This window comes from Anas platyrhynchos, chromosome 19, assembly GCF_047663525.1.
Source record: "Anas platyrhynchos isolate ZD024472 breed Pekin duck chromosome 19, IASCAAS_PekinDuck_T2T, whole genome shotgun sequence".
In the NCBI taxonomy this organism is placed as follows: Eukaryota; Metazoa; Chordata; class Aves; order Anseriformes; family Anatidae; genus Anas; species Anas platyrhynchos.
The window spans coordinates 4,000,238-4,023,015 of record NC_092605.1 but is presented as its reverse complement, the minus strand read 5'-3'; the positions used below and the strand labels follow the sequence as shown (position 1 = coordinate 4,023,015).

Sequence of the window (22,778 nt, the reverse complement as noted above, 5' to 3'; positions counted from 1 at the left end):
TCTGACATCTCTGTAATATTCTGCTCATCTCTCTCTCCCCTTCCTTCCCCATCTTCTGCATTCTCTCACTCGCTTGCATTGATTTTCATTTAAAGGAACCCTTACTATTGCTCCCTTTACTTTGATACTTCAAGAAGCTTTCTGATGTTGTCGTCTCCTCCATCAGGTTTCTCCTTTCACTCCTCTAATGGGGAGCAACCACCATGAGTCAACTCCTAATTGACTGGAGCGACTTTCCACGGTTGCTGCATTTATCATCATACAAAACCCTCCTCTTGCTTTCCCCACCTTATATTTCTATCCCATCATACCTACGTTGCACAGGAGCCAAGACGAATTACCCGGGACTTGAAAACACATTAAGGGAGTTACATCCCCGGTCAGACGGTGGCAGATAAATTCAGCCAGCCGTCAGTTCAGCAACAGGGAAAAAAACAAACATCACAGAGAGGATTCGGAGGGTACCGTAACGCCTGAACCAGCAGCAGCAAACCAGGTTGAGTCGGGACAAGACAAATAAACAGAGCCCAGGCAGTTCCAGCACAGAGCTGGAGCTGATCAGTGCTCATCGAGGTGCAGGGGTTCAGGCTTGGAGGTAATTTGGCTAAAACAAGGCTGAATCCAGCACCACAATGTTGCAGTGTTTCCTGGTGTTCCCTGGGTACTTCACAAGCCTCAGAGCATCGCTGCACTCACAAGAGGCTGTGAATCCCCCAGCAGAAGGACTCAGATGCTTTGCTTCCCAGGGAGAAAAAGGCTTGGATGAATTATTTCACATTAAAACCAGTACCTCGGTTCTTAGGACAGGTGAGAGATCTTCTCTAGGGTGAAACCAGCAGGTAGAACTGCACATGGCCATCAGTTTGAGAGTGGGCTATGCTAAATTTACAAAAACTGGGGCTCTTCTAGGCTTGGAGTACCTGGATGGGCACCCATGCAGCTCTGCAGGCAAGGGATGCTGCACGGACCAGCTGTGGGTGGTGGAGCAAGAGATGCTGCATGAGGAGGCTCCTCGGTGCCTCCCAGGGGCTGCCTCCAGGCACGACACGATTTCTGTGTCCCAGCTTCTCCGGGAAAGGCTGGGGGAGTGCAGGGAGGGCTCGGATCCCTCTGCCCATGCTGCATGGGGAAGGCTGCTGGCTCCCCGCCACCTGCATCCCTTCATTTGTTCTTCCACCTTTGGGGCACGGATATAAGAGATTTATAAAGGGAAGAGCAAAAATCCAACTTACTGGGGACTCTGTTAATGGCCCTGAGAGGCCGCAGGACGCGCACGGTGCGCACGGCCGAGAAGCTGACGTTCTGCAGGTCCAGCGAGTACTCCAGCATCCTGCAAGGCACACAGGGACGAGCGTCAAGGGTCTCCGGGATCATCAAACCGCCCGCCAGCTGCTCACCGAGGGAATTTTACTGCCTCTCTCCCCTCGGAAAGGTTTACCAGAGGAATTCATTAAGGGTTGTTTATCGGAATAAAGTCAACGAGCGCACACAGCCGGGTCTCTCGCCTCTCTCTCATCTGCTCTGGTTGCTGCTTCTGCACAGGATCCAGGGCAGAAGCTTCTCAAAGTCCCTGCTCACTGCGGGAGGGAAATTGCCAGGCAGAGCCCTGTTTATAATGACGGATTGCTCCCATTTCACAGCCCAGCACAACGAGGCACCACCTTCACCTGACTTCACCCACGGCTGCAGTTCACCTGTGGGAGCCCCTGGGGCAGCCCAGCCCCATCTCACCCTGCTCACAACGCCTTTGCTCAAGCACAGCAGGGCCACCGGCTATGTCACTGCTGGGATTTGGCCCTCATCCCGGAGGAAAGCACGAGAGACCTGCCGAAAAGCATCTCTGAAGAGGCAGAGCCAGGCAAACGCGACGACAGAACCGCGAGGCTCCCTGCACAGCCGGGCTCCTGCTGCTGCAGGCAACCACAGGATATTAATCTCTTCCGAAAATTATCAAGTTCCATCTTGAAGCGAGTTGGGTGGTTCCCTCCCTCCAGCTTTGATGGTTAGCAGCCTAATTTCCAGCCTCAATTTATTCAGGGCGAGCTCACATGCATTTGCTCTTACGCCAGCGCTGCCTTTTAAGTTGCTCCTGGAGCCGTTCCGTGTCGCCGGTGTTTACCCACCCGACGTATTGACAGAGCACAAAGCACATCTCCCAGCCTCCATTCTGCAAAGCCAAACAAAGCCAGCTCTTCCAGCCCCCTCTCACAGCCAGGATCTCTGCTCCCAGCCATCTCCACCCCTGTCCCAGCCTGGAGATTTGCTCTTGGTGTGATCCCCAAAACCTACAGCTCCACACCTGACGCAGTGATACCTCACCCCATTTCCCTTGGTAGGCTCCAAGGATGATGATGACAAACCATAGCCAAGACCAAAGCAGCCTCAATAAATTCTTCTGACCCTGACTTCACTGACCCTACTCCGGAGCTGTGTCCCCCCCAAGGAGAGCCACCAAAGCTTCCCCGGCCTCTAACAGCTCTAAAATACCCCTCGGTGTTCAGAAATAAGATTTTCATATGGTTTGCAGGATTCTGGTAAAAAGCCCATGTCGAACATACTGCTTTTCTTTCATCCGTAATTAAAACAGAGGCGAACAGCAAAATTCAGAGCAGCACATGATTATTTGCACCAAGACAAATCGTTTTCTGATTAATGACAGCTCCAGACTCACTCCCCGAGATGAGCGTGCTTGTAATCTGCAAAGGGCATGTTGTAGAACGCGGTTTGATTTAACATACTAAAAAACAATTATAATGTCAAATTAAAAAAAAAAAAAAAAAAAAAAAAAAAGGATCCCACTACCTTGAGCAAAGAGCTCAATACCAGGACTGGGAGCAGGTGGGTGCGGGGGAAACAGTCACCAAAAGGCAGCACCAGCAAGCACCCAGCAGCTCAGAGGTCTCCTCCCATGCACAGGAGGGATCAATCCAGTCCCCGGCCAGCAAAGCTCCCCAAAGAGAGCAAACACCAGGATGCTGAGCACCGGGGAGGTGACAGGAGCATTTACCCGCCCGTATCGCATCAGCGCACTGAGAATCCGCGGTGTAAAAAGCCCACGACAAAGCTCCAGCTCGAATGTCATTTCTGCTCAAATGTGCGAGCACGATGCCTGTCAGAGCCTCTGCTGTGATCCCGAGTGCCCAGCAACGTTAACAGTTCAGAAAAACGCTCGGCATTAACTAGGGTGGATCCGCATCAGACACTGAGACTCATTGGAGAGCTCGGCAGCCCCCGGTCACCGGAGTTATTCAGAAAGAGGAAACATTTCGGAAACATTTTGGACTTTCTAAGAATACCACCAGAGCATCTGCAAAGCCAGGCGTACGACGAGCTGCTGGGGGGGGGGATTCATGAAAAGAGCTGATGCAGCCTCTGGCAAGCACTCCTCCCACAGGGAGAGGTGCTGGGACAGACGGACAGACAGACAGACAGACAGGGCACATGAGGAGTGGCTCCGGACAGAGCAGGCAGCAGGAGCCTGTTCCCATCCCACCTGGGGATGGCCTGGCAGCTCGCTGGGCTGTGTCTGATCTAAATGGGATGTAAATGCTGCCAGGCAGGGCTGCGGATGGAGCTGTGCCCACAGCCGTGAGCTCTCCACCGGGAGCCCCCCGCAGCGCCCTGGGTGGCCCCATCCTGCCCCCCTGCCACCCGCAGCACGGGGACAGCCAAGGACCTGGGGACATGACGCAGGTGGGGACGTGACCGAGATGACCAAAGCTGCAAGGTGACAGCCCCCACCTGCACTGGGGCCGTGTCCCCAAGAGCCGTCCCTCACCCCCACAGCTCTCCCGGGATGCAGATTTACGAAGCGCTAGGAGCTCTCCAACCCCGGGCACACAGACGTCCCTTATCTACAAAGCGCAGCAATGGGTGGATGATATGAAGCCATCAGCGCTGGGAAAGACAAAGGCGAATTATTTAGGTGGTGCCGTATCTGGAGAAAGCCGGGATGAAATTTCCTCCCGGCCCTCGCAGGCTTCGCCGTGCTCTGCTTTTCGCTCAGGCGTTGCTTTCTGAGCCTCGCGAGTCTCACCGCATCCGTGGGCGTTGTTAATTTGAAAAATTTCCATTTTATTCCAGCCCGACGGAATAAAAATAAAAGCGGTGGAGGTAGTGCGAGCCCCTGGATCCGGCCGTGCAGAGGCACCGTGAGTCCCAGCCAGGACACCTGAAAAACGAGGCTTTTGGAGCAGCAGCAAGTTCAGCTCAAGCTGAAAAGCTGAGAGAAACAAGACTTCTCTCTCTCAAAAAAAAAAAAAAGTCTGAAAACTTCCCCAAAATACCCCTTTTTGCAGGTAGGTTTGAGTCAGCCGGGCTGTGAGGGCGGCTGCTGAGGGCTTGCTGCAAACAGCAGCCTCCCTGAACCAAGGCTGGCAGGGAGCGCACCAAGGCGTTCACCAAAAGCACCCCACGGCCAAGCTGGGACCCCCATGGGGACACACAGAGGTTTGGGGTCACGGCTGGTGGCTTGGCTTGGTTCTGCCACCGCTGCCCCCCGGGGACAAGGCAGGAGGCTCCCCGTGGCCGGCTGGCAGCACTGGTGTCGTTGAGGGCCGGGCACGGCCTCTGCTGCAGTCGGCAGGGAGGGCGGCTGCACATCGGGTAATTGTGTGTGCAAATCACCCGCTCACACGCACAATTACCCCACCAATCACACGCACAATTACCCCGCTGCTCACACACACAATTACCTGACCGCCGGCACCGCGCAGCCAAGGTCCCGGGGTGCTGCTCCAAGGTGCCCCGAGGCACTGGAGACCACTGTGAGCAAACAGAGTGGGCACAAAAAAGTAGCTTTCGCCCCCACCTTTCTATTATTATTTTTCTATTATTATTATTTTTTTAAGGGACAAAGGGGAAGGAGGAGCCTTTGCCCCGTGTCACACCAGGAGGCTGCAGCAGGGGATCCCACACCCCGTGCTTTGCCTTTCCTCCCCATGCCCACCCCGTTTGCTGAGGTGCCCTGGGTGCCTCGTGCGGCTGCAGCACAGTTCGGAGGAGCCCTGCCTGCCTCTGAAGCACAAAGGCACCAAGAGATCAAGGCCACGGGCTGGGAACATCACCCCCAGCACGCATCCTTTGGGTACCACGGGCATGGGATCGATGCTCCCCACAGCGACCCACCTGGCAGAATTGTCTCCGTGCCCAATTTCTGGCTAAAGAGCTTTTCAGAAACCGTCCTGTGCTTTTGTTTCAGGTGGAGCAAGGGAACGCAGTGCGTCTCTTGCTCTCTGCTACCCACGAACTCGTCAACGCTTTCTGCAGCATATCTCAGCCCTGAAACTCAGCACTCGAAGACAGGAGGGAGCAAGACATCCTTAAGAGTTGTTTATGAAAGCTTCAGTGGAGCTAACCCTTTAATACTGCCTTCAGCACAGGGAGAACAAAAAAAAAGAAAACAAACATTACAAGAAGTGCTCAGGAAGCAAAGGGAAAAAGAATTGGTATGTCTGCTTCAAAAGCAAGCGGGCTGCCAGCCACCTCCAGCCCCAGCTCCTCCCGAACTGTAAGCAAAATATTCCAGAAGTGTTTAACTTTGTCAGAAAGCCCTCTGAGAGGCCCGTCACCGCTCCAAGGAGCAAGGCGCAAACGGGACACTTGGCCAAACAACTGGCTGAGCGCAGAGGAAGAGCAGAGCCGCGCAGCTCACACACAGATGATGCACAGCCCTGCCTGCGGGGGGGGGGGCAGGAAGGCAGATGCCGACCCAGAGCCCCAGAGGAGCCCTGCAGGCACCAAATCCTCACCTGATGCAAGCCCCCCTCCTGGGGGAACGCCCAAACCGCGAGGTTTTGCTGCTTTGTGTTTGGTTTGCTGAGCACGGTTTGGTTTTTGGGGCAGAGCGTGGCTGTGGGTCCCCAGGGGGCCAGGAGCATCAGCACCCCACAGCCACGCTTCGCCAGCTGAGCCTGCAAGAGATCCTGCACATTTCTGGGTGTAAACAAGCACCCGTCCTTGGCACTTCCACTTTGTACGCCGTGAGAGGTCGAAATCCCATCGAGCCACCCTCAGCGGGAGCCGGCACACAGCGCCTGGTAACCTTCAAGCGCTCCTTGAAAAAGCAAACTCCCCAAATCCTCTCCTTCAAAATAAAGGAACATAATTATGCGATTCGTCACTTTTTTTTTTCCCTTTCCCCACACAGCTCCGTAACCTCCAGCCAAAGCTGTGCTTCACCAAGCGGAGTTTTGTCTGTGTAGCGCTCCCCTCATCTGCAGCAAGTTTTGCTGTAATTACAGAGATGTGTTGCAGACATTACACTCTCTACAATTAGTGCTAATTGCATTACATTGTCACAAAGAAGTCATTTATTCTCCATGAGCTCATGAGATTGGTCTGGACAGTTTAACAGAGCTGAGAAGTACTTAACGGCACGCTGCGCAAGTGGCCAGCCCAGCACCGCCCAGCGGCACTGCCTTTGGGGCAAATACGCAAGAAATTGGTTCCTCTGCGACCACAGCCCCCGGCAGGGCCAGAAACTTCTCGAGGAGGGAGGGTGAAATGGTTGAAATGCCATTTTTTTTCCTTTTTTTTGGAAGCAAGCCTGTCCTAGGCTGGTCACGGTTACGAAGGGTTTCCGCGGGAGGTCTGCCCGCAGGGAGGAAAGCAGCGGGCAGGCAGAAGCAGAGCTTTGAGCTGCCTCCTCTGCAAGGAGGTTCAGGGGCAGGGGGAGATTTGGGGCAGGCTCTGAGGGGTGAATGGCTGGGTGAAGCCCTGCCATGAGACCCACGTTAAAATCCCAGTTGCTTTATGGGGTATCTAACAAACCCAGAGAGGCTCAGGGCATTGCCCTGATGCTTGCTCTCCTCCACAGCTCAGTCCTGGAAAATTCCCCAATTTCCCCACAAGCCTGTATCCTGGGATGCCCCAAGCACATCACCTGCACCGTACCCCCACTTTACTGGGTTGGGACCTGACCCTTGGTCTTGTCTTTGCCTTTTGGTCTCGTCCTTAAGGTGTTTTCTACCTACACCTTCACTCCAGGCTCTGGTCCCCTGATGTCCCCTGCTATGGCAGCAGCCCCGGTCCTGCAGCTGTCCCCAGCACTTGGCACCGCAGGGGGACAGCGAGGGGTCCCTAGGACAGCAGCGATGCTGGAGCAGGAGGCAGCGGGGGCCAGGATGGATGGGGAGGCTGGGGGAGAGCAGCGGGACGAGCGGCCGCAGACAAACCCCGCGCGCACCGAGGGAAAGGCTCTGCCTTCGCCCCTACAGCCAGTTCGATCCTTTGTCAGCTGAATTGCTTGTGACGGGGTCCAGATGGGAACAGCTCGAGCACAAAAAGGAAAGGCCGATCATTTAGCGAGAGGCAAAGCTGACCTGGCAGCAGGCACCAAGGCGGGCAGGCTGCGAGGCTGCGAACTGCTGGAGCTAATGAAGCCGCCGCGCCCCGGGGGATGCAGGTGCCCGAACCCACACCCAGGGCTCCGTGGGGGAATGGGGCTGAACCCAGGCTCCCATTCAGGTGCAGGAGGCAGGCGGGCAGTTTGATGCTGAAGCACAGCACAGCTATGTAGGAATTAGGGCAGGGTTAGGAGAGCCTGGAGGAACAGCAGCAGACACCCAGCATGATGGGGGGCTCGTCATGGGCATCGATATAACCTGGGCTCCAAACGCCAGACAAGCTAAAGAGGATGGGAGAGGGCTGGGGGGGCAGTGCAGCACCCCCAAACACGCCACCCCCACAGCACAGCACAGCACACTCAGGTCCCCTTCCTCATCACGCTTCATCCTGCTCCAAGAAATCACAAAGAACTCAAGAGGAATCTGGGATCTTTCGGCCCCTCCAGCAACAAGTTCCTAGGGGCGCACTGGGAGACCTGCCACCCCCTTACTGGTTGTACTGGGCCACCTTCGCGGTGCCCCCAGCTCCCCACAGGGGCGCACACCAGGGGCTGTAAGGGAAGCCTGCAGGCTCCTCGCCCTGTACGGCAGACGGCAGGCGCCCCACTGACACCCTCGCCTGGGAAACGGCCCAGCCTGGAGGGGCCCCGCTCCTTTCCAGGAAAATCCAGTAAATTTGATCTGCAGCTCTATCAAAAGCGAGGAGGGGAAAGAAAAAAAAAATTAGAAAAAAAAAAAAAAAAAAGCGCCATTTTCCCAAAAGGTCTCTGGGCTCTTGGAGGAGGGAGGGGAGGCGAGGGCCGGTGAGCGAATCCTGTGCCAAAAAAACTCAGCGCCCTGGCCGGGGGCCAGGCACTTTTCATGTGGATTTGCAGCCCCAGCCAGGAGATTCTCGGGTGCTGGAGGAGCCTTAACTCAAACCAGGTGCCTCGGAAAGGAAAACGCTCAAAAAGGCAAACTTGGTTGCTTTCCCTCAAAAACAACAAAGAGGGCAATCACGCACATTTCACTGAAATATCCTCCCTGGAAGGCAGCTCTCCGCGCTTCAAACAATCTGCTGAACACCCCCCCCCGTCGGGCAGCCTGCATGAAACCCAAGCCCCCAGCGCCGCGGAGCCAAGCCCAGCGCCAGGCAGGGTGGCCGCACGGCACGGGACATGCATGTGCTGGCCAAAAACTGCAGCAAACGGCTCCTGCTGCATCCCCAACAGTGCTTGTGAGCCAAACATCACCAGTACACTGCCATCACCGCCACCAGGCACTGGAGATCTCTCTCATGGGTGATGGAGACAACCAGCGGGTCCCCTCTGGGCTGGTGTCCCTGCTACAGGAGAGGGTAACGGCCTCACATTGCACCAGGGAAGGTTTGGAGGGGATATCAGGGAGGATTTCTTCATGGAAAGGGTGGTTGGGAAGAGGTTGCCCAGAGGTTGCCCGACTCACCCCGCGATGACGATGAAGAAGTCCAGGCGGTTCCAGGTGTCTCCCAGGTAGCATTTCTTCCCGAAAATCCCCAGCGCGATCATCTTGACTATCATTTCCACGGCAAAAAAGGCAAAGATGAAATCGTCGAAGCTCTGCCAAAGGAAAGGGAGCGGGATGAAAAGGGAGCGGGACGAAGGGCGCACGGCCCCGCTGCCGGCCACCGCAGCTTTTTGCTGGGTGGGGAAGGGTCCTGAAGCCCTCCCACCCCAAAGCCACGTGTGCCCGGCCATACCTGCAGGATGCGGCAGCGCGGTGAGTCGCAGGCGATGTCCTCGCAGGGGTGGAACATGCCCAGCGTCACGCAGTTGAGCAGGATCACCAGCATGCTCACCCGCTCAAACCAGCTGCATGGAGCGCGGTCAAGGAAGCAGCGGTGCCAAGGGAAAAGAAGGGGGGTGATGCCAGCAGGACCCCAAGGTGTTTTGTCCCATCCGGGACACCCCACATGCTGTCTCTCCTCGCCCTGCTGCTCCCCAGGTTGGTGCACTTAAATACCACAAGTTTTCCATAAAACTCCCATCAAACTTTAAAATATCCTTTTCTTACCCCTTCTTCCCTCACCTCCATTTGGCACCAGGCACAAAGAAACACCCAAACGCAGCACACCAGCAGTCACCGCTGAATCAAAGACAATCCTTGTCTTTCCAGCAAGGCGCACGCCAAGAGCTGCTGCCCAAGGGTCAGATTTTGGGGTTTTGCACGGAGACCCTGCCTGCTGTTTGGTACCCAAGTGGCAAACCAGTGGCATGTTTTCCCCGTGGTGACATCAGTGGCCGTGGCTAATGTGAAAAACGCTATAAAATTAAAGTTGCATGGCGAGACTGCTGAGTGCTGATATGATGGATTAAAAAATTAAATTAAAAGAATGATATAAACTTTTAGAAAAAAACACGCCATTAATTTCCTCTCCTGGCATTTCACAGAAAAGCACTTTAACAACATTACAATTTTCTATTAACTATGTCACAGCTTATCCCAGGGGCGTTTCCCTGCAGCCAGTGATTGAACTTTTCATTCCCAGTCCAAATTAAGGCTGTCAAAAACATTAACTGGCCGCCTAAAAGGCTTAGGGCTGCCGTGAGGCCCCACAGAGCCCATCCCCTGCCCAAACGTTGCCTCTCAGAGCAACGCCGAAGAGCTGAGCTGCTGGGACAGGCTCTGAGCACTTGCTTGGACAGAGCAAGGCGCGTTGCTGCAGCAAATCCTCCTGGGGAAGCTTCGAGCCTGGTACTGAATCTCTGCATCCTTCTTCCAGCCAACTCCTGGCTGCCAAGGGCAGAAGGACACGAAACCAAGGACCTGTCACCACCGGGGTTATCTGCCAGCACCAGGGCTTCCAGCTGCGGGCAGGACGCTCTGGGTCCCGTTGTATTCAGGAATATTTTAAGCCTTGACCTCCAGCTGCAAGGGGGAAGGCAGAGCACGTCAAGCGGGTGCCCCAATCCGTGCCCGGTGTTGGGGACGTCCTTGCCTGGTGGCTGCAGGGTCTTCTATAGGGCTGAAGCCTGGAAAAGTAAATTTGGAGGGGAGAGGCTGGGTTGGAAGCTCTTGGCCCCTGCTCCACGCTTGCCTTTGGGCTGGATCAAGCCGCACTTTAGGCAGGTCCTCGCCGCACCTTCAACACCTTGCAATTAGAGGTTTGCATCTCATTTGAGGGATAACAAGGACACCACGCTGCAGCTGGTGGGTGCAGAGCCCTGGAGGTGAGCCTGGGACGTGTCTGGTGAGGCCGACCAGCCCTGGCACGAGGCAGGCAGCGCTCGGGGAGCTGCCAGCAGCTCGGTGCCGGCACCCAAACGAGTGCAGCCCCCGTCAGACGAGAGCTTTCACTGCGATGCAGAGCTGGGCGATGTTTTGGAGCCCGTGCTGTCGCGTTATCGGCCTGGAGAAGGAAAAGGTGTGGGGGAACCAGCAGGTGCCTGCCCGGTGGGGCGCAGGGCCGGAGCACGCGGTGCCGCAGGACGACCCCACTCCGATTCCTGCGAAATCACACGGAGCTGAGTCACCGCCCGGTCCCTGGCAATCTGGATCCTTTAATCTGAAGAAATGTTTACAAGATATCGGAATAGAAATTCCGACTGTCAGGTTGCGGCTACGGGCTGGAATATTTATCCCAAATATAGCCCTGCGGGGGCACGCACGGAGGGCGCGCTGCAGGAGGGGGCAGGAGGCTCCGGTAGCAGCCGCGCCAAATCCGCGGGCGTTCTCTGGCCTGGGGGGGCTTGGAAAGCATCCACGGCTCTGCCAGTGATGAACTGCAAAGCCCTTCGAGAAAATCAGGAATTAAAGAGGAAAAAAAAAAAGCCTGCAAGATCCCAAATTGGTGACAGAATGAGTGTGCGTCTGACAAGGGCTGCGCGAAATATTCAAGGCTCAGAAGGAGCCCGCTCGGTCGGATGGGAACCCGACGAGACAGACGGACAGATGGAAGCTTCCCCAGCCAGGCAAATCCTTGCAAATAAATTCTTTCCCGGCGGCAGAAGACAGGCCCAGCTCTCCTCACGTGGCCGAAATGAGAACATGACCTGGGTGGGTGCCTGGTCCCTGCCTTCACTGCCACGACGGGCACCCCAGCTCTGAGAACAGGCACCCCTCGGGTGGAAAAACAGTCTGGGGAGAGGGTGGCCAGGAGCAGGATGGGATTTTATCCGCTGCTGGTGTTTTTCTTTGCCCGGCTCTGACCGCAGACCCACTTATCAGCACATCGCTCCCTCAGGCAAACACATTTTCAGTCCAATATAACGCTTCTCCCTGATTAAATATCCCCGGGGCAGGGCCGGCACAGGAGCCTGCTGGTGCACAGGGCGATATGTTAATGTGCAGCTGATAGATCACAAGGTTGGGGGTTATTTTATTTTATTTTTTCCCTTTTTTTTTTTTTTTTCCAGCTGAATGGAACTTCAAGCTCTTTCTTCTGCTAATGGGATTTTCAGAGCCACACAAAGTGCTGATGGCTATGGCTTTGTACCTACTGTTGTTTGAGGGAGAGGCTGACAAAGGAAAACTTCAATTAGCAGCAGCAGAAGGTGCTTTATTGAATACTGCTTGCTGCTGCTGCCTTGGCAGCGAAGGGGCAAACCAAGCAGGCAGCACGGGGCTTAGGAAGCCCCACACAGACCCCACTGCTCCTTGCCACGCTGAGTGGCACCGCATCAGGACCACATCCTGCGCCAAGGCACTGCTGGTGCCGAGCTGGCCCTGCGGTGGCTGTGCCCTCCTGGTGCAGGGAACCCGTGTCACACATGCACGACCAATACTCAAAACAGTCCTCTCCATGCCACGGGACGCTGGAGAGTCCCCGCTTTTGGGGTCACCTGCCCACCCCAAGCCATTCTTAAAACCCCACAATTTTACCATCGGCTTGGTCGGAGCTGACACACTCACAGGTGCTCCCTTTCCAGAAAGATCCAGCAAGACTTTTGCCGTGACCTCTCTCTGAAATTGTAAATAATGAAAAGCACAAGAAAATAAAAACCCCCAGAAGCCAAGCGCTTGCGAGGAAAGGAGCCTTCACCCTGAACGAACGCCCTCAAACGCCTCCCCCCGGCGCCACCTGCGTGCGCACGGCTGAGCACGACCTCCCGTAATTAAGAGGCAAGAACCCAGGATTCAATTAGCCAGCGCTACCCAGCTTAATATAATCAAAAGAGAAAGATATTGCATTATGCTCGCTATGATTCGGTTGCAGAAGTTTGGATCAAATTTGCCAGCAAGGGAATTAAAAGGGACGATGCTGCTGGAGGGCAGCAGCAGCTGCAGGCGCGCTCCTTGGCACGGGGATGGCAGCACCAGGACAGTTCCTGGGCATTTCCCTCCTGCCCTGCAAAGTTTTTGCTCTCTGGGACAGCTGCTGCTGTTCAGCAAACCTGCAGAAAGTGCTGGCGAGGCCTGGAAATTCTTGTGCAAATGTGATGCGAAAATTGGGTTGAAATGACAGCCTTCCCCTGCAGTGCCACCGAGTCCCACCAGCTTAGGAGCGACGCCGGGATAAGCCGCAGACGTTAATGAGAACGGAGTTTTAGGCTTCGTTCCTATCATCAATTCCAGAAATAGCCCCTTTGACAAGAGCATAATGGGACTTCCAGGGTCTGGCCTTTGGGGGAGAGGGAGGCGGCAGCCACCAAAATCCTAAAACATTAATTCAGGCCGCTCGCGAGGGAAGTGAAAAGCCCTTAGAATTAATCTGCCTCACGGATGGAAATAAAATATATGGAAATAAAAACCCCTTCCCAGCTCTGCCACCCACCGCCCAGGCCACCAGGAGAAGGCTCCGAATGTCACACCTGGTGGAAAGGTTGCAGGATTCCTGCCGCAATCCTACCCCAACCCTGCACAATTAATTGGGGTTTATTTCATTTTTTTAATGGTATTCCTTCAAAATTAAGGGCAGCAGCCACGTCGTGCTTCCAGCACATGCAAGAGGCACCGCAGCCCCTGGGAGCTCTCCAAACATCATGGTGCCACCCCGAAAGCACGGCCATGGTGTGGGGACAAGCAAGAACACATGAAGTTTTGGCAGGGATGGCCTCTGGGGACATTGTCTGGCCTCTTGTGCTCCCCCCTTGCTCTGCAGACTGCTTCCCCTCAGCCCTGGGAGGTTGTTTTAATTCTTGCAGCTTTGCAATTACACCTGGGAAACCCAAACAGGCCGATTATTCATGCCACAGGGTTTGAAATTTCGTTTCATTCAGTTTTCCTTGCAGCCCTTGCAGGTGCTGCACTGTGGCACCCCCCGCACCACAGCCATACCGAGACCTAAAGGCAGCCAAAACCCCACAAAGTGCCCCCAAAATGCCACTGGCACCCATCAGAGCGCAGAGGAGGTTCATCGCTGCTTGGCAGGGAAGCAAAACTCTTTAATAGAGGAAAATAGGAATTTCTGGGATTAATCGTCTTAACCGCCTTTTCATTTTCTCCCAAAGATTTCAAACCTGTGCTGCCAGAGATGCTCAGGGGAGGCTTCCCCCTGCCTGGGAAACGCAGCTGCTGCTCCAGGGGAGCGTGGCGCCTGCTCTGCAGCACAGAGGAGCCTGCTCAGGTGATGGAGTGAGAAAGGATGCTGTATTTGGAGGGGCTGAAGCACGATAAAAGAGGTGTTTTGTCAGAAAAAGGAAAAAAAAAAAATCCTGACAAGGCTCTTGCTTGCCTGACTGCTGCAGAATTGTTTCCCCTTTGCCTTTTAGATTCAAACTTCAAGCTTTTTTTTTTTTTTTTTCCAGCAACCAAAAGGGTTTAAAATCTTACTGCTTAAAGAGAAAAAAAAAATGCAGATAAAAAGAACCCTGCGAGCTGAGTGCCTTGCATAATCCCCAAACTTCAGGAGCTGGAGCTTTTAAGCAGAGCCCTGCGTATCGCTGGCAATTAGCTCCTGAGCTGGGAGGGCTGGCACGGCCACCAGCAGCCCGGCCACGGGAACAGCCCCAGAGGGGGGGAGCGGTTTTTGATAGGAAATTAAATAACATGATAAAATCCCAAGCTAGAGCACTTGGGTGTGAATTTAGCCCAGATTCCCATTGCTGTCCTGCTCACACCTGTCCCACGGAGGGGTGCGGGAGAGGCATGGCGGAGGCTTGGGACACCCGTTAGGAACCGCAGGGAGCCCTGGGTCCAGCCTCCCACACCATTCCCAACATGCTGCCCTAACAGCACTCAGCAAAACCCCAACCTCTCACCCTCTCCATACCCATCACCTTTCCAGCACCTTCTGCTGACATTTCGGGGCTGTGGGGTCAGGCTCCTGTCCCCACCACCCCATCCCCTGACACCCCATCCCTTGTGGCTCCCAGCCCACCCCGTTAGGAAGCCCCAAGGAGCAGCGCCCTCCCCAGCAGCTCATGTGTGCCGTTTGACAAGATGCTGTCGTGAGCAGCAAAATCCTCCCTGATGGACTCCCCCGCTGCAGGAGGAACCGAGGGTCACAATTTAGAACTCGCTAAGTACGCCGGAGCCACCACCGGTGCTCGATAATATATTTAGGGCTCCTTCTCCCACCACGCCATAAGTGTGGAGTGGATACACACTCAACCCCCAAATACACAGCTTTTAAACACACTGGTTGCAAAGTTCCCCTTAAAAAAGCCTGCCCTTAGAGCTCGCTGGTGATGGATATGGCAGAGCAGCACTGCTGGCTGCTCACCCAGGAAATATTCCCAGCAGGACGCTCCGCCACCTCCCAGCCATGCACGCTCGTGGCGAGGGGGAAACCGAGGAAATCCAAGAGCTTGCTGCACCGCAGCTTTCCCTCATGCCCCAGCAAACAAGTGCAGCAAGCTGGTGCTCGGCAAGGCAAAGCCCCCGTGTGCACAGAGCCTCCCGCACAGCTCCGGGCACAGGCTGCCAGCAGCAGGGCAAGGGTGCCCCGAGGAGCCCCAAAATCATCCGTGCTTCCTGCAGCGGGCAGTGCCCGTGCCCTACAGCCTCCACCTCGCTTGGGATATTTGGGGTACTCCCAGGTTTCCACCGTCCCCGATTCAGCTTGCTGCATTGCCCAAGACCAAACCGTTATGCAAGGCTTCCCAAACAAGTTGCGGCGCAATCTTTACAACATCCTACACCGACACGTCGTTGGGATATGTCACATATTTGTCTTATTTTGTTCCTTCTTTGTCCTTTTTTTAGTCTCCTTCTACTTTTTTCCCCCTTGGAAGTACGCTGGTTCCCATGGCAACAATGATGTTATGGGCATGGACAGAGCTCGGTGACGTCCACGAGCCGGGTACGGGGCGGATTTATGTAACGCCCGCGGAGCTCAGGAGCGGCAGCGATGCCTCTGCGCGGCCGCACGCGGGGCAGGAGCGGTCCCGTGCTGGGGACTCCGCAGCGGTCAGCCAGGCTCAGACCGAAGCAGGAAGGATGGAGAGGGCAGGGCGGAGCGGAGGAGATCCCAAACACATGGGATGGCAGACTGGGATAAAGCGGAGAAAAATAGATTTGTGCGTTTAGGGTGTTTGCTTGGAGAGCACCCCCTGCACTTCGCTGCTGGAGCAGAGGGCAGAGCAGGGTTCGTGGGGGCAGGCAAAGTGGAAAACCCCTGCAGCCCCCGTAAACAGGCAGGGAGCAGCCATGGGAGGCTCCTGCAGGCTTCAAAACCTGAGCAAAACCAGCACATTTCCTATTTTCCCATTTCCTATTTTCACCAGCCAGTGATTTACGCCCCTCCCCAGGGCAGCGCACAGATGGAGGGGACGTCTCCCTCCTCCTCCTCCTCCTCCTCCTCCTCTTCCAGTGGTGCCCGAGGAGGAAGCTCCCAAAGCAAGGTGCTGCCGTGCCCAGCACCAACTCGAGTCCCCCACTGCCCACGGACCCATCCAGAGCCCAAACCCCTCTCCCTTCACCCCTGCATCCTCGGGGTGCCCCCCCAAACCCTGCCAGCAGCCCGCACGCGCTCTCACCAAGCCCCAGCCTATTAAAAATACACGAGGTGAGCGCATGAAAGATTCATCCAGGGCAGGAGGTGTCGGCAGCTGCAGCGGGGCACGCAGGAGCTGCACAGCTCGGCGGGGTCAGCAGCAGCCACTGATTAGTGCAGCGATTCCCTAATTGCCCTAACAAGGGGGTGGCAGGAAGTCAATACAGCGAGGTATCGGGCCGAGGACCACAAACCCGCCTGGGTGATGCTGCTGCAGCTGGAGAAGGGAAGGCAGCTCGGGCAGAAAGGGAATTCCCTCTGCTGAGACAGAGCCAGGGAAAGCCTCGTAGGGAAGAGCTGGTAGGAAAGGAGCTGGGAGCCGAGCACGCTGAACAAATCATCTCCATATCCATTGGAGATGCACGACCAGCTTCTACTCCCAGCCCTCCCAAGCCACCATCCTTCTGCAGGCACCTGGGTGAGGGATGCTCGCGGGTGAGATTTGAGATGGGGAACAGAGGCACCGGGCACGAGGGGTGCTTGGGGCTGAGCCTCCCGCAGCGGCACAGCTGGGAGGAGGAGGAGGAGGAGATGCTGCCCCTGGTGCCCAGGGGCCAGGTTTGTCGGATGCCAGATCTATGAGCAAGTTCCTTGCCTGGATCTCCAGAGGCAAGCAGCTCCGGGGCATTTCCAAGAGGGCATTTCTATTCATTTTTACCCCTTCCAATGAGAGGGTACAGCTCAGGCTCGCCTCTCCCCACCACCTGCCCTCCAAAGAGCATCTTCCAGGCCTGGGAAAGACAGAGGCTCCACGCACTCCCTCCTTTCTGGAAGCGATGGAGCTCACACCCTGGGGTTTGTCCGTTTGCTCTCCATAGACAGGGTGAAAACCAGCTTGGGAATGAGCAGAGGAACAGCTCCGGGCAGGGCAGGCAGGGCAGCGGTGTTACAGTCCCCTTCCCTGCTGTGCCAGCTCCAGCATAACCTGGGAGCGCCCGGCCACGACTGCTGCGGCAGCTCCCTCCTCTTTCCCACTCTGGTATTTTAATCGCAGAAGGGCATGAGCTCAAAGCCCCCGGGGAAACCCAGCCAAGCTCTGCAAAAAGCTCAGAGGACAAACCCAAGGACAAACCCGGCATCATTTTAACCCTACAGACCGAGGCAGGGCAGATGCTGTAGGCACCAGCATCGCTGCCTCCGAGGGATGCAGGTGACACATAAAGCAGATCAGGGGCTGTACCCCGGGTCCCCCCAGTTTTCCCTGCACTGTCACCAGCGCCATGCCCTGGGGACACCATTTGGGGCTGCTCCACAGGGCAATCCCTGGGGATCCTCAGTTTCCACAACAGCAATGATAACTGAGGTGACAGCCTCCTCCAGGAGCCCACGGGAGCTGTACCCAGCTACCCAACTACCAAGCCCTTTCCACTTAATGGCTTACAGCAATTAACACCGGGTATCACTTTCCATGCAAAGGTGTTTGCATGGAAAAGCTTTGGGGCAACTCGAAGCACCCGCAAAGTTTTGGCTACATTTTCGAACCTGGCTTCCAAAAAAAAAAAAAAAAGATATTTACAAAGTCTGAATGACGACGAGTTTCCAACTGGACTGCTTCTGTTTCACTTGGAAACGGAGCCAACGTTTCCTTTCTAAAAAAACACCAACACAAAATACAATCTTTCACTGCAGGTTAAGTACTTAATTAGACATAGACCATCTTGCACACTTCAGATTTTCAAGCCTAAGCCCAAAAATACAGAGTGCTCCTCAGCGCGTGCTTCCACACCTGGGTGAGCATCGAGAGCATCACCCTGCAGGCGGGGGCAGTGGCAGAGAGCACCTCACACGCTGCTGGGGACAGAGCTGGTCCCCCCCCAACAGCAGCATCATTCCAAATTTCCCTGGCACCGAGGGGATGAAGAGTTTGAAGCAGCGGGTGCTGCCCGGGCACGGTCACGCCGTGCACAGCTCCCCAGCAGCGCTGCCCTGTACCTGAATCACTCCTCCAGGTGTCTGCAGGTGACATCCCTGTGCGTGAGCTGAAACATCCTGATGCCGTATCAAAATATCACGGTGACTGAGTGTGACTAAACACTGGCACGGGATCAGGCTTGTGCGGGACAAGGCAGCGCGGCGAGCTCGCTTCCCAAAGTTTGCTTCCCCAAACTCGCTGCCTGTGGGCACAGCACAGGGGGTGCCTGCGCCAGCCAGCTGGGGGCTAGGGCAAGGCTCCCCCTCCGGCTCCTTGCCACACTCTTGGTCCAGTGTCTGCTCCCCATGCACAAATCTTTGTGAAACTAAAGAATTTCCACAAAATAAACCCCTGCAGTTTCTTCTCCCTTAATAAGCCTTGCTGAAACAACTGCAGGCTGCAGCTCGTGCCCTTCACTGCCCTGCCCCCTGCTCTGCCACAGCCTCACCTTCCCCTCCTGCTCCCCATCCACTTCTCACTTCTGTTATCTGCGGCTGAAGCTCTCAGAAACAGCTGAGAAAGCTCCAGCCTCCCCGTTCCAGCTGATCACCGGTACCTCTCTGTCCCAGGTGGTTTAATCGTCTGCCCTCTAATGCAAAATGTGTGTTCCCCTCCTAACGAATAACGCGAAAGGCAAGGAGGAAGCAGAAAATAAAGCCATCGTGGATGGGGCTATTCGGTGTTTGTCTTCTTCCTAATCCCATTACTGCTCTGGAGGAGGTCTGGGTGTTACGGCCCCATCTTCAGCAGCTGCTCTGCTTTCCCTCTGAACCCTGGAGACGGGGCCCTAATGAATCCCACAGCCAGAAGCAGGTTTTAAGCACCATAGCAGCACCTCCGACAGAAACCAGGCTCGGAGCATCTCGCAGCCCTGATACCCATCTGTTCCCCGAGCCCTGCCGGTGCCGAGAGGAGGGCGCGGGGCGGGGGAACCCAGCACTTCCAAGCGCTCCCCATCCATTTGCACCTCATCAAATTCTCATTGCCTTTGCCTGGAACAAGTGCAGTGACCGCAGCATCCCTGGTTACAAAAACCATCGCATCTGCAGCAACCTCCAGTGCCGCTGCCGGGGCGCAGCACGGGCAGAGCTGGCCCAGGACACGATGGGGGCACAGGAGGCAAATGCCTGCTGCAACCAGCACCACGACGGGCTTACAACTGGGTGTACAACCACCCCCCATCCCCTCCCAGCCCCGCAGGGCTCCCACCCCGTGCCTCTGGCTGCGTGTAAATGCTGCGGGGAGCCGAATTAGCAGGAGCAGAGCAGCTGGGGGAAGGAGGGCGGCTTTGTGCGCCTTGCCAGGCTGCTTTGCTCCTGCCTTCCTCCTCTGCGGCAGCCCAACCTCGGGAACATCCCAGGCAGGTGACATCTATAAAACCCCCCAGCCTGCCCCGTCCTTCCCAAAGCAGCACCATTTCCTAGGAGGAGAGCATCCTGCAGGGCCCGCCGCAAGGCTCAGGGGTACAACTGCCCAGCCTGAGCCAGCATTTTGGGAACAGCTCCCCCTCCCAGGCTTGTCCCCAGGTCACACTTGTTCAGATTTGGGATTCCCACGAAGATCACCAAACGCAAAGCTTGGCTTGTGCACGCGTCAGCATTTATTCCTGGTGAGAGTGACCCTGGAAACCTTTCCGTCTGCTCAGCTGAGCGAGCCAGACTGCATTTTCCTTTAAGGAGCATGCTAAATAATTTCATTTTTATTGCTAAGTGCGTATATATTTGCTAAATAACTTCCAAAGGTTGGGGCCTGACAAAGGGGCTTTAAAAATTGGATCAACTTTTGCTCTCCAAGCCTGCCCTGACCCCAGGGCAATCAAAGGGCACTGACCTCACCTGGGCAAAACACAGCTCCTCCTGCACAGAAACCCTTCATCCCCGCTTAAATTCAGAGGAATTTGGATGAATCTGCTCTCATTAGCTTCATCTCCTGGTGTCCTGGCAGGACTCGTGGCAGTGCCAAGCGAAGGCAGCTCCTGCCCCACGCCACATCTGCAGGCCGACGGAGCCCGGCTCCTTCCAGGTTTCACCCCAGGGACCTGACCTGGGGTCTGTTAAAACCAGGCCATTTATTTAGGTGCTGAGATATGGACTGAAACGGCTAAAATTAGCCCGGGAAGTTGCACTTTTATGGCTTTCTCATCCCATGCCTCAGTTTCTAAAACCAGGGAAGAAAAATCATTTCTCTCCCAGCCTTTCAGAAGCACGTGGAGATCTTCGGGTGGCAGTGCGCTTCGGTGCAGACGTCTTCATTATTCTTCCCCTCCACAGAGCAGCGTTAAATCTTTCCCCATATAAAGTCATTTTCTAAATTAGGTAAAGACGGTGAGTTTTGCGCTGAGCACATGTGGATATTTTTATAAAATGTTTAAAACTTCTCGTCTGACTTCTCCTTCCCTTGAAGGACAACGCTCTGAATTAAACCCTCCTGTGACCCCGATTCGTTTCGCCCTCGAGTGCTTGCGAGCAAGACTTGGCCAAGAAGTAACGTTAGCGAGCTCCAATCGTCACGGGTAATAAGATAAATAATAGAATGGCAAAAAAAATAATAATAAATGGCAAAGGTTGGGGACACGCGCTGCTCGGACTGCCTGGGAAGAGCCAGGCTGGGGATGCTCCGGGACAGTCCCTGGAAGGTTTACCCATCACTTCGGCTACCCAGCCCCAGCCAGGCGAGCCCCCACAAATCCCACGGCTGAGTTCCCAGCATCGTCTCCAATTTCCACCCAGCATCATCTCCAATTCTCCAATTTCCACCCCTTCCTCCCTGCGCTCTGCTAGGAAGCCCCGCAGCCACCTCTGGGGGTCCACACCGTGGGTCCCGGCCGTGGTGCGGGGCCAGCAGCGGGTGTGGGGGCCCCGATCACCTCCCATGGGTCCCGTACCCGGCCCTGGTCCCCTCCCGTGGGTCCTGCACCCACGCGGGCAGCTCCAGCCACTGCCTGGGAAAGGGCGAGCACGGTCACACGCCGGGAAAGAGGGAACCAGCGCCAAGCTGGGCAGGGCTGCAGCGTGCTTAACCCTTGGAGAGCCCTCCTAAAGGGGGAAATGTTGGCCAGGTACAGGGGTTACGGTGCTGGGAGCTACGTGGGGAAGGGATGGAGCTGCCCTCGGTTGGGAAATGTGGTCCCTGCTGCCCAGGGACTCGCTGCTGCCCTGCGCTGCCAGCGGGGAGAGCCCAGCCCTGGATCAAGGAGGCTGAAATGCCATCGGGTGCAAGGAAAGGGGGAGCGAAAGGCAAAGGGGGAGGCAGCAGCAGAGCCACGGGGTGCTAGCCTGAGCAGCTTGGTGAGCACACAAACGTTTTTACAAGGTGCTCGCCCTCGCCAGGGGCTGTGCCCCCCTGGTTGTGGCGCAGAGCCGCGCTGCCACGGCACGGCCGATCCTGAGCACGGACGGCAAACACGGGAAAGGTCACGGTGCTGCGGCCCTGCGAGCTCAGGCAAAGCTGTGTCAACAGGGAAAAGGGCTGAGCTGAGCCCAAATAAGACATCGGGGCTGAGAACCACGCCTGCAGGCATTCGGGGAGGTTTCGTGCCCTAAATACACGGGACAAGGACCCGCGGAGAGGAGGGGACCCGGAGCGGGGCCGGAGGTGGCAGAGGACGGGCACTCCTGGCACGCACCAGCCACCACAGCTCAACGCCAGATTTTCATTCCCTGCTACAACTTCCTGCTCTGATTTTTGTTATTTTTAACATTGCTGCTGCAGTATAAATATCCACCGGGCAGGACGCTCGCCTGCGAAGCTGTGGGTCCATGCTCCAGCTGGGGCAAACCTTATGGCTCGACTTCTCTGAGAGACGACCCAAAAAGCTGGAGGGGAGCCAGAGAAAGGGCTGACCCGTGGAGAAAGGCCGAGGGAATTAAATCCTCTGAGCCCTGTGGCTGCGGGGGCACCGGCAGGGCCGGAGGTGACGGCACTGTCCTGAGGGGGGGGGGATCAGCACCCCAAAAAGTGCCCCATGTGCCGGGGGGAGCAGCCCGCAGAGGGAAAAGGGGGGCAGGAAACCTGTCCTAGCGGAAGGTTCCCCAAAGCAGGGGGAATTTCTGCCCCGAGCTGTTTACTTCCCATATTTCTGCACATTTCCCTCGTGGCTAATTGGGATTCAGACGCAATTAGCACGGCTGCCACTCACCAACCCAGCGCGGCGGCACCGGGACACCACCGGGCACGGGGGAGGCACCTGCGGGGGGACAAAGCCCTCCGGGACCAGGCAGGCTCCCATTGCCAAGCCAGGAGAAATGACCCTCCCTGAGCCCCTCTGCCCCCCAAAACTCCCTCACCATGGGGAGATTCGGCCCCCAGCAGCTGCCTTTGACCGCCACCCCCATCCCCATCCCTCCCATCGCTCAGACGCGCCTCTGAGCGCCGTCAGCTCCCCGGCCCTGATTAATCGCCCATAAAGGATAAGTGGAAACAGGCTGCTAGAAAGGGGGGGGTGGATCTTGATATTTAATTACCGTGGCTGCAGGGCTGGGCAAGGAGGGCGGCTCTTTTGCTCCCTTCTGCAGGGTCCCCCCCCCTCCTCCAGCTGCTCTCTCTGCCCTGTCCCCAGCCTGGGGATGGCTGCGGAGGGGCCGGGACCGCTGGGTGCCTCCCGTGGGACCTCAGAGCCTGCTCTTCC

At 56.1% G+C, this 22,778-nt stretch overlaps 1 protein-coding gene across 10 annotated transcripts in view; it reads right to left on the bottom strand.

Moving 5' to 3' along the window:
- Positions 1–22,778, bottom strand: part of CACNA1G (calcium voltage-gated channel subunit alpha1 G) — a 129,846-nt gene that overhangs the window by 87,330 nt on the left and 19,738 nt on the right. For all 10 annotated transcript variants that reach the window (XM_072025594.1, XM_072025595.1, XM_072025597.1 and 7 more), the window contains exons 2-4: positions 9,064–9,175; positions 8,790–8,923; positions 1,233–1,330 (exon numbers count right to left, since the gene is read on the bottom strand). In XM_072025594.1, coding sequence (XP_071881695.1) covers positions 1,233–1,330; positions 8,790–8,923; positions 9,064–9,175 — 344 coding nt within the window. The remainder of the gene's footprint in view (positions 1–1,232; positions 1,331–8,789; positions 8,924–9,063; positions 9,176–22,778) is intronic.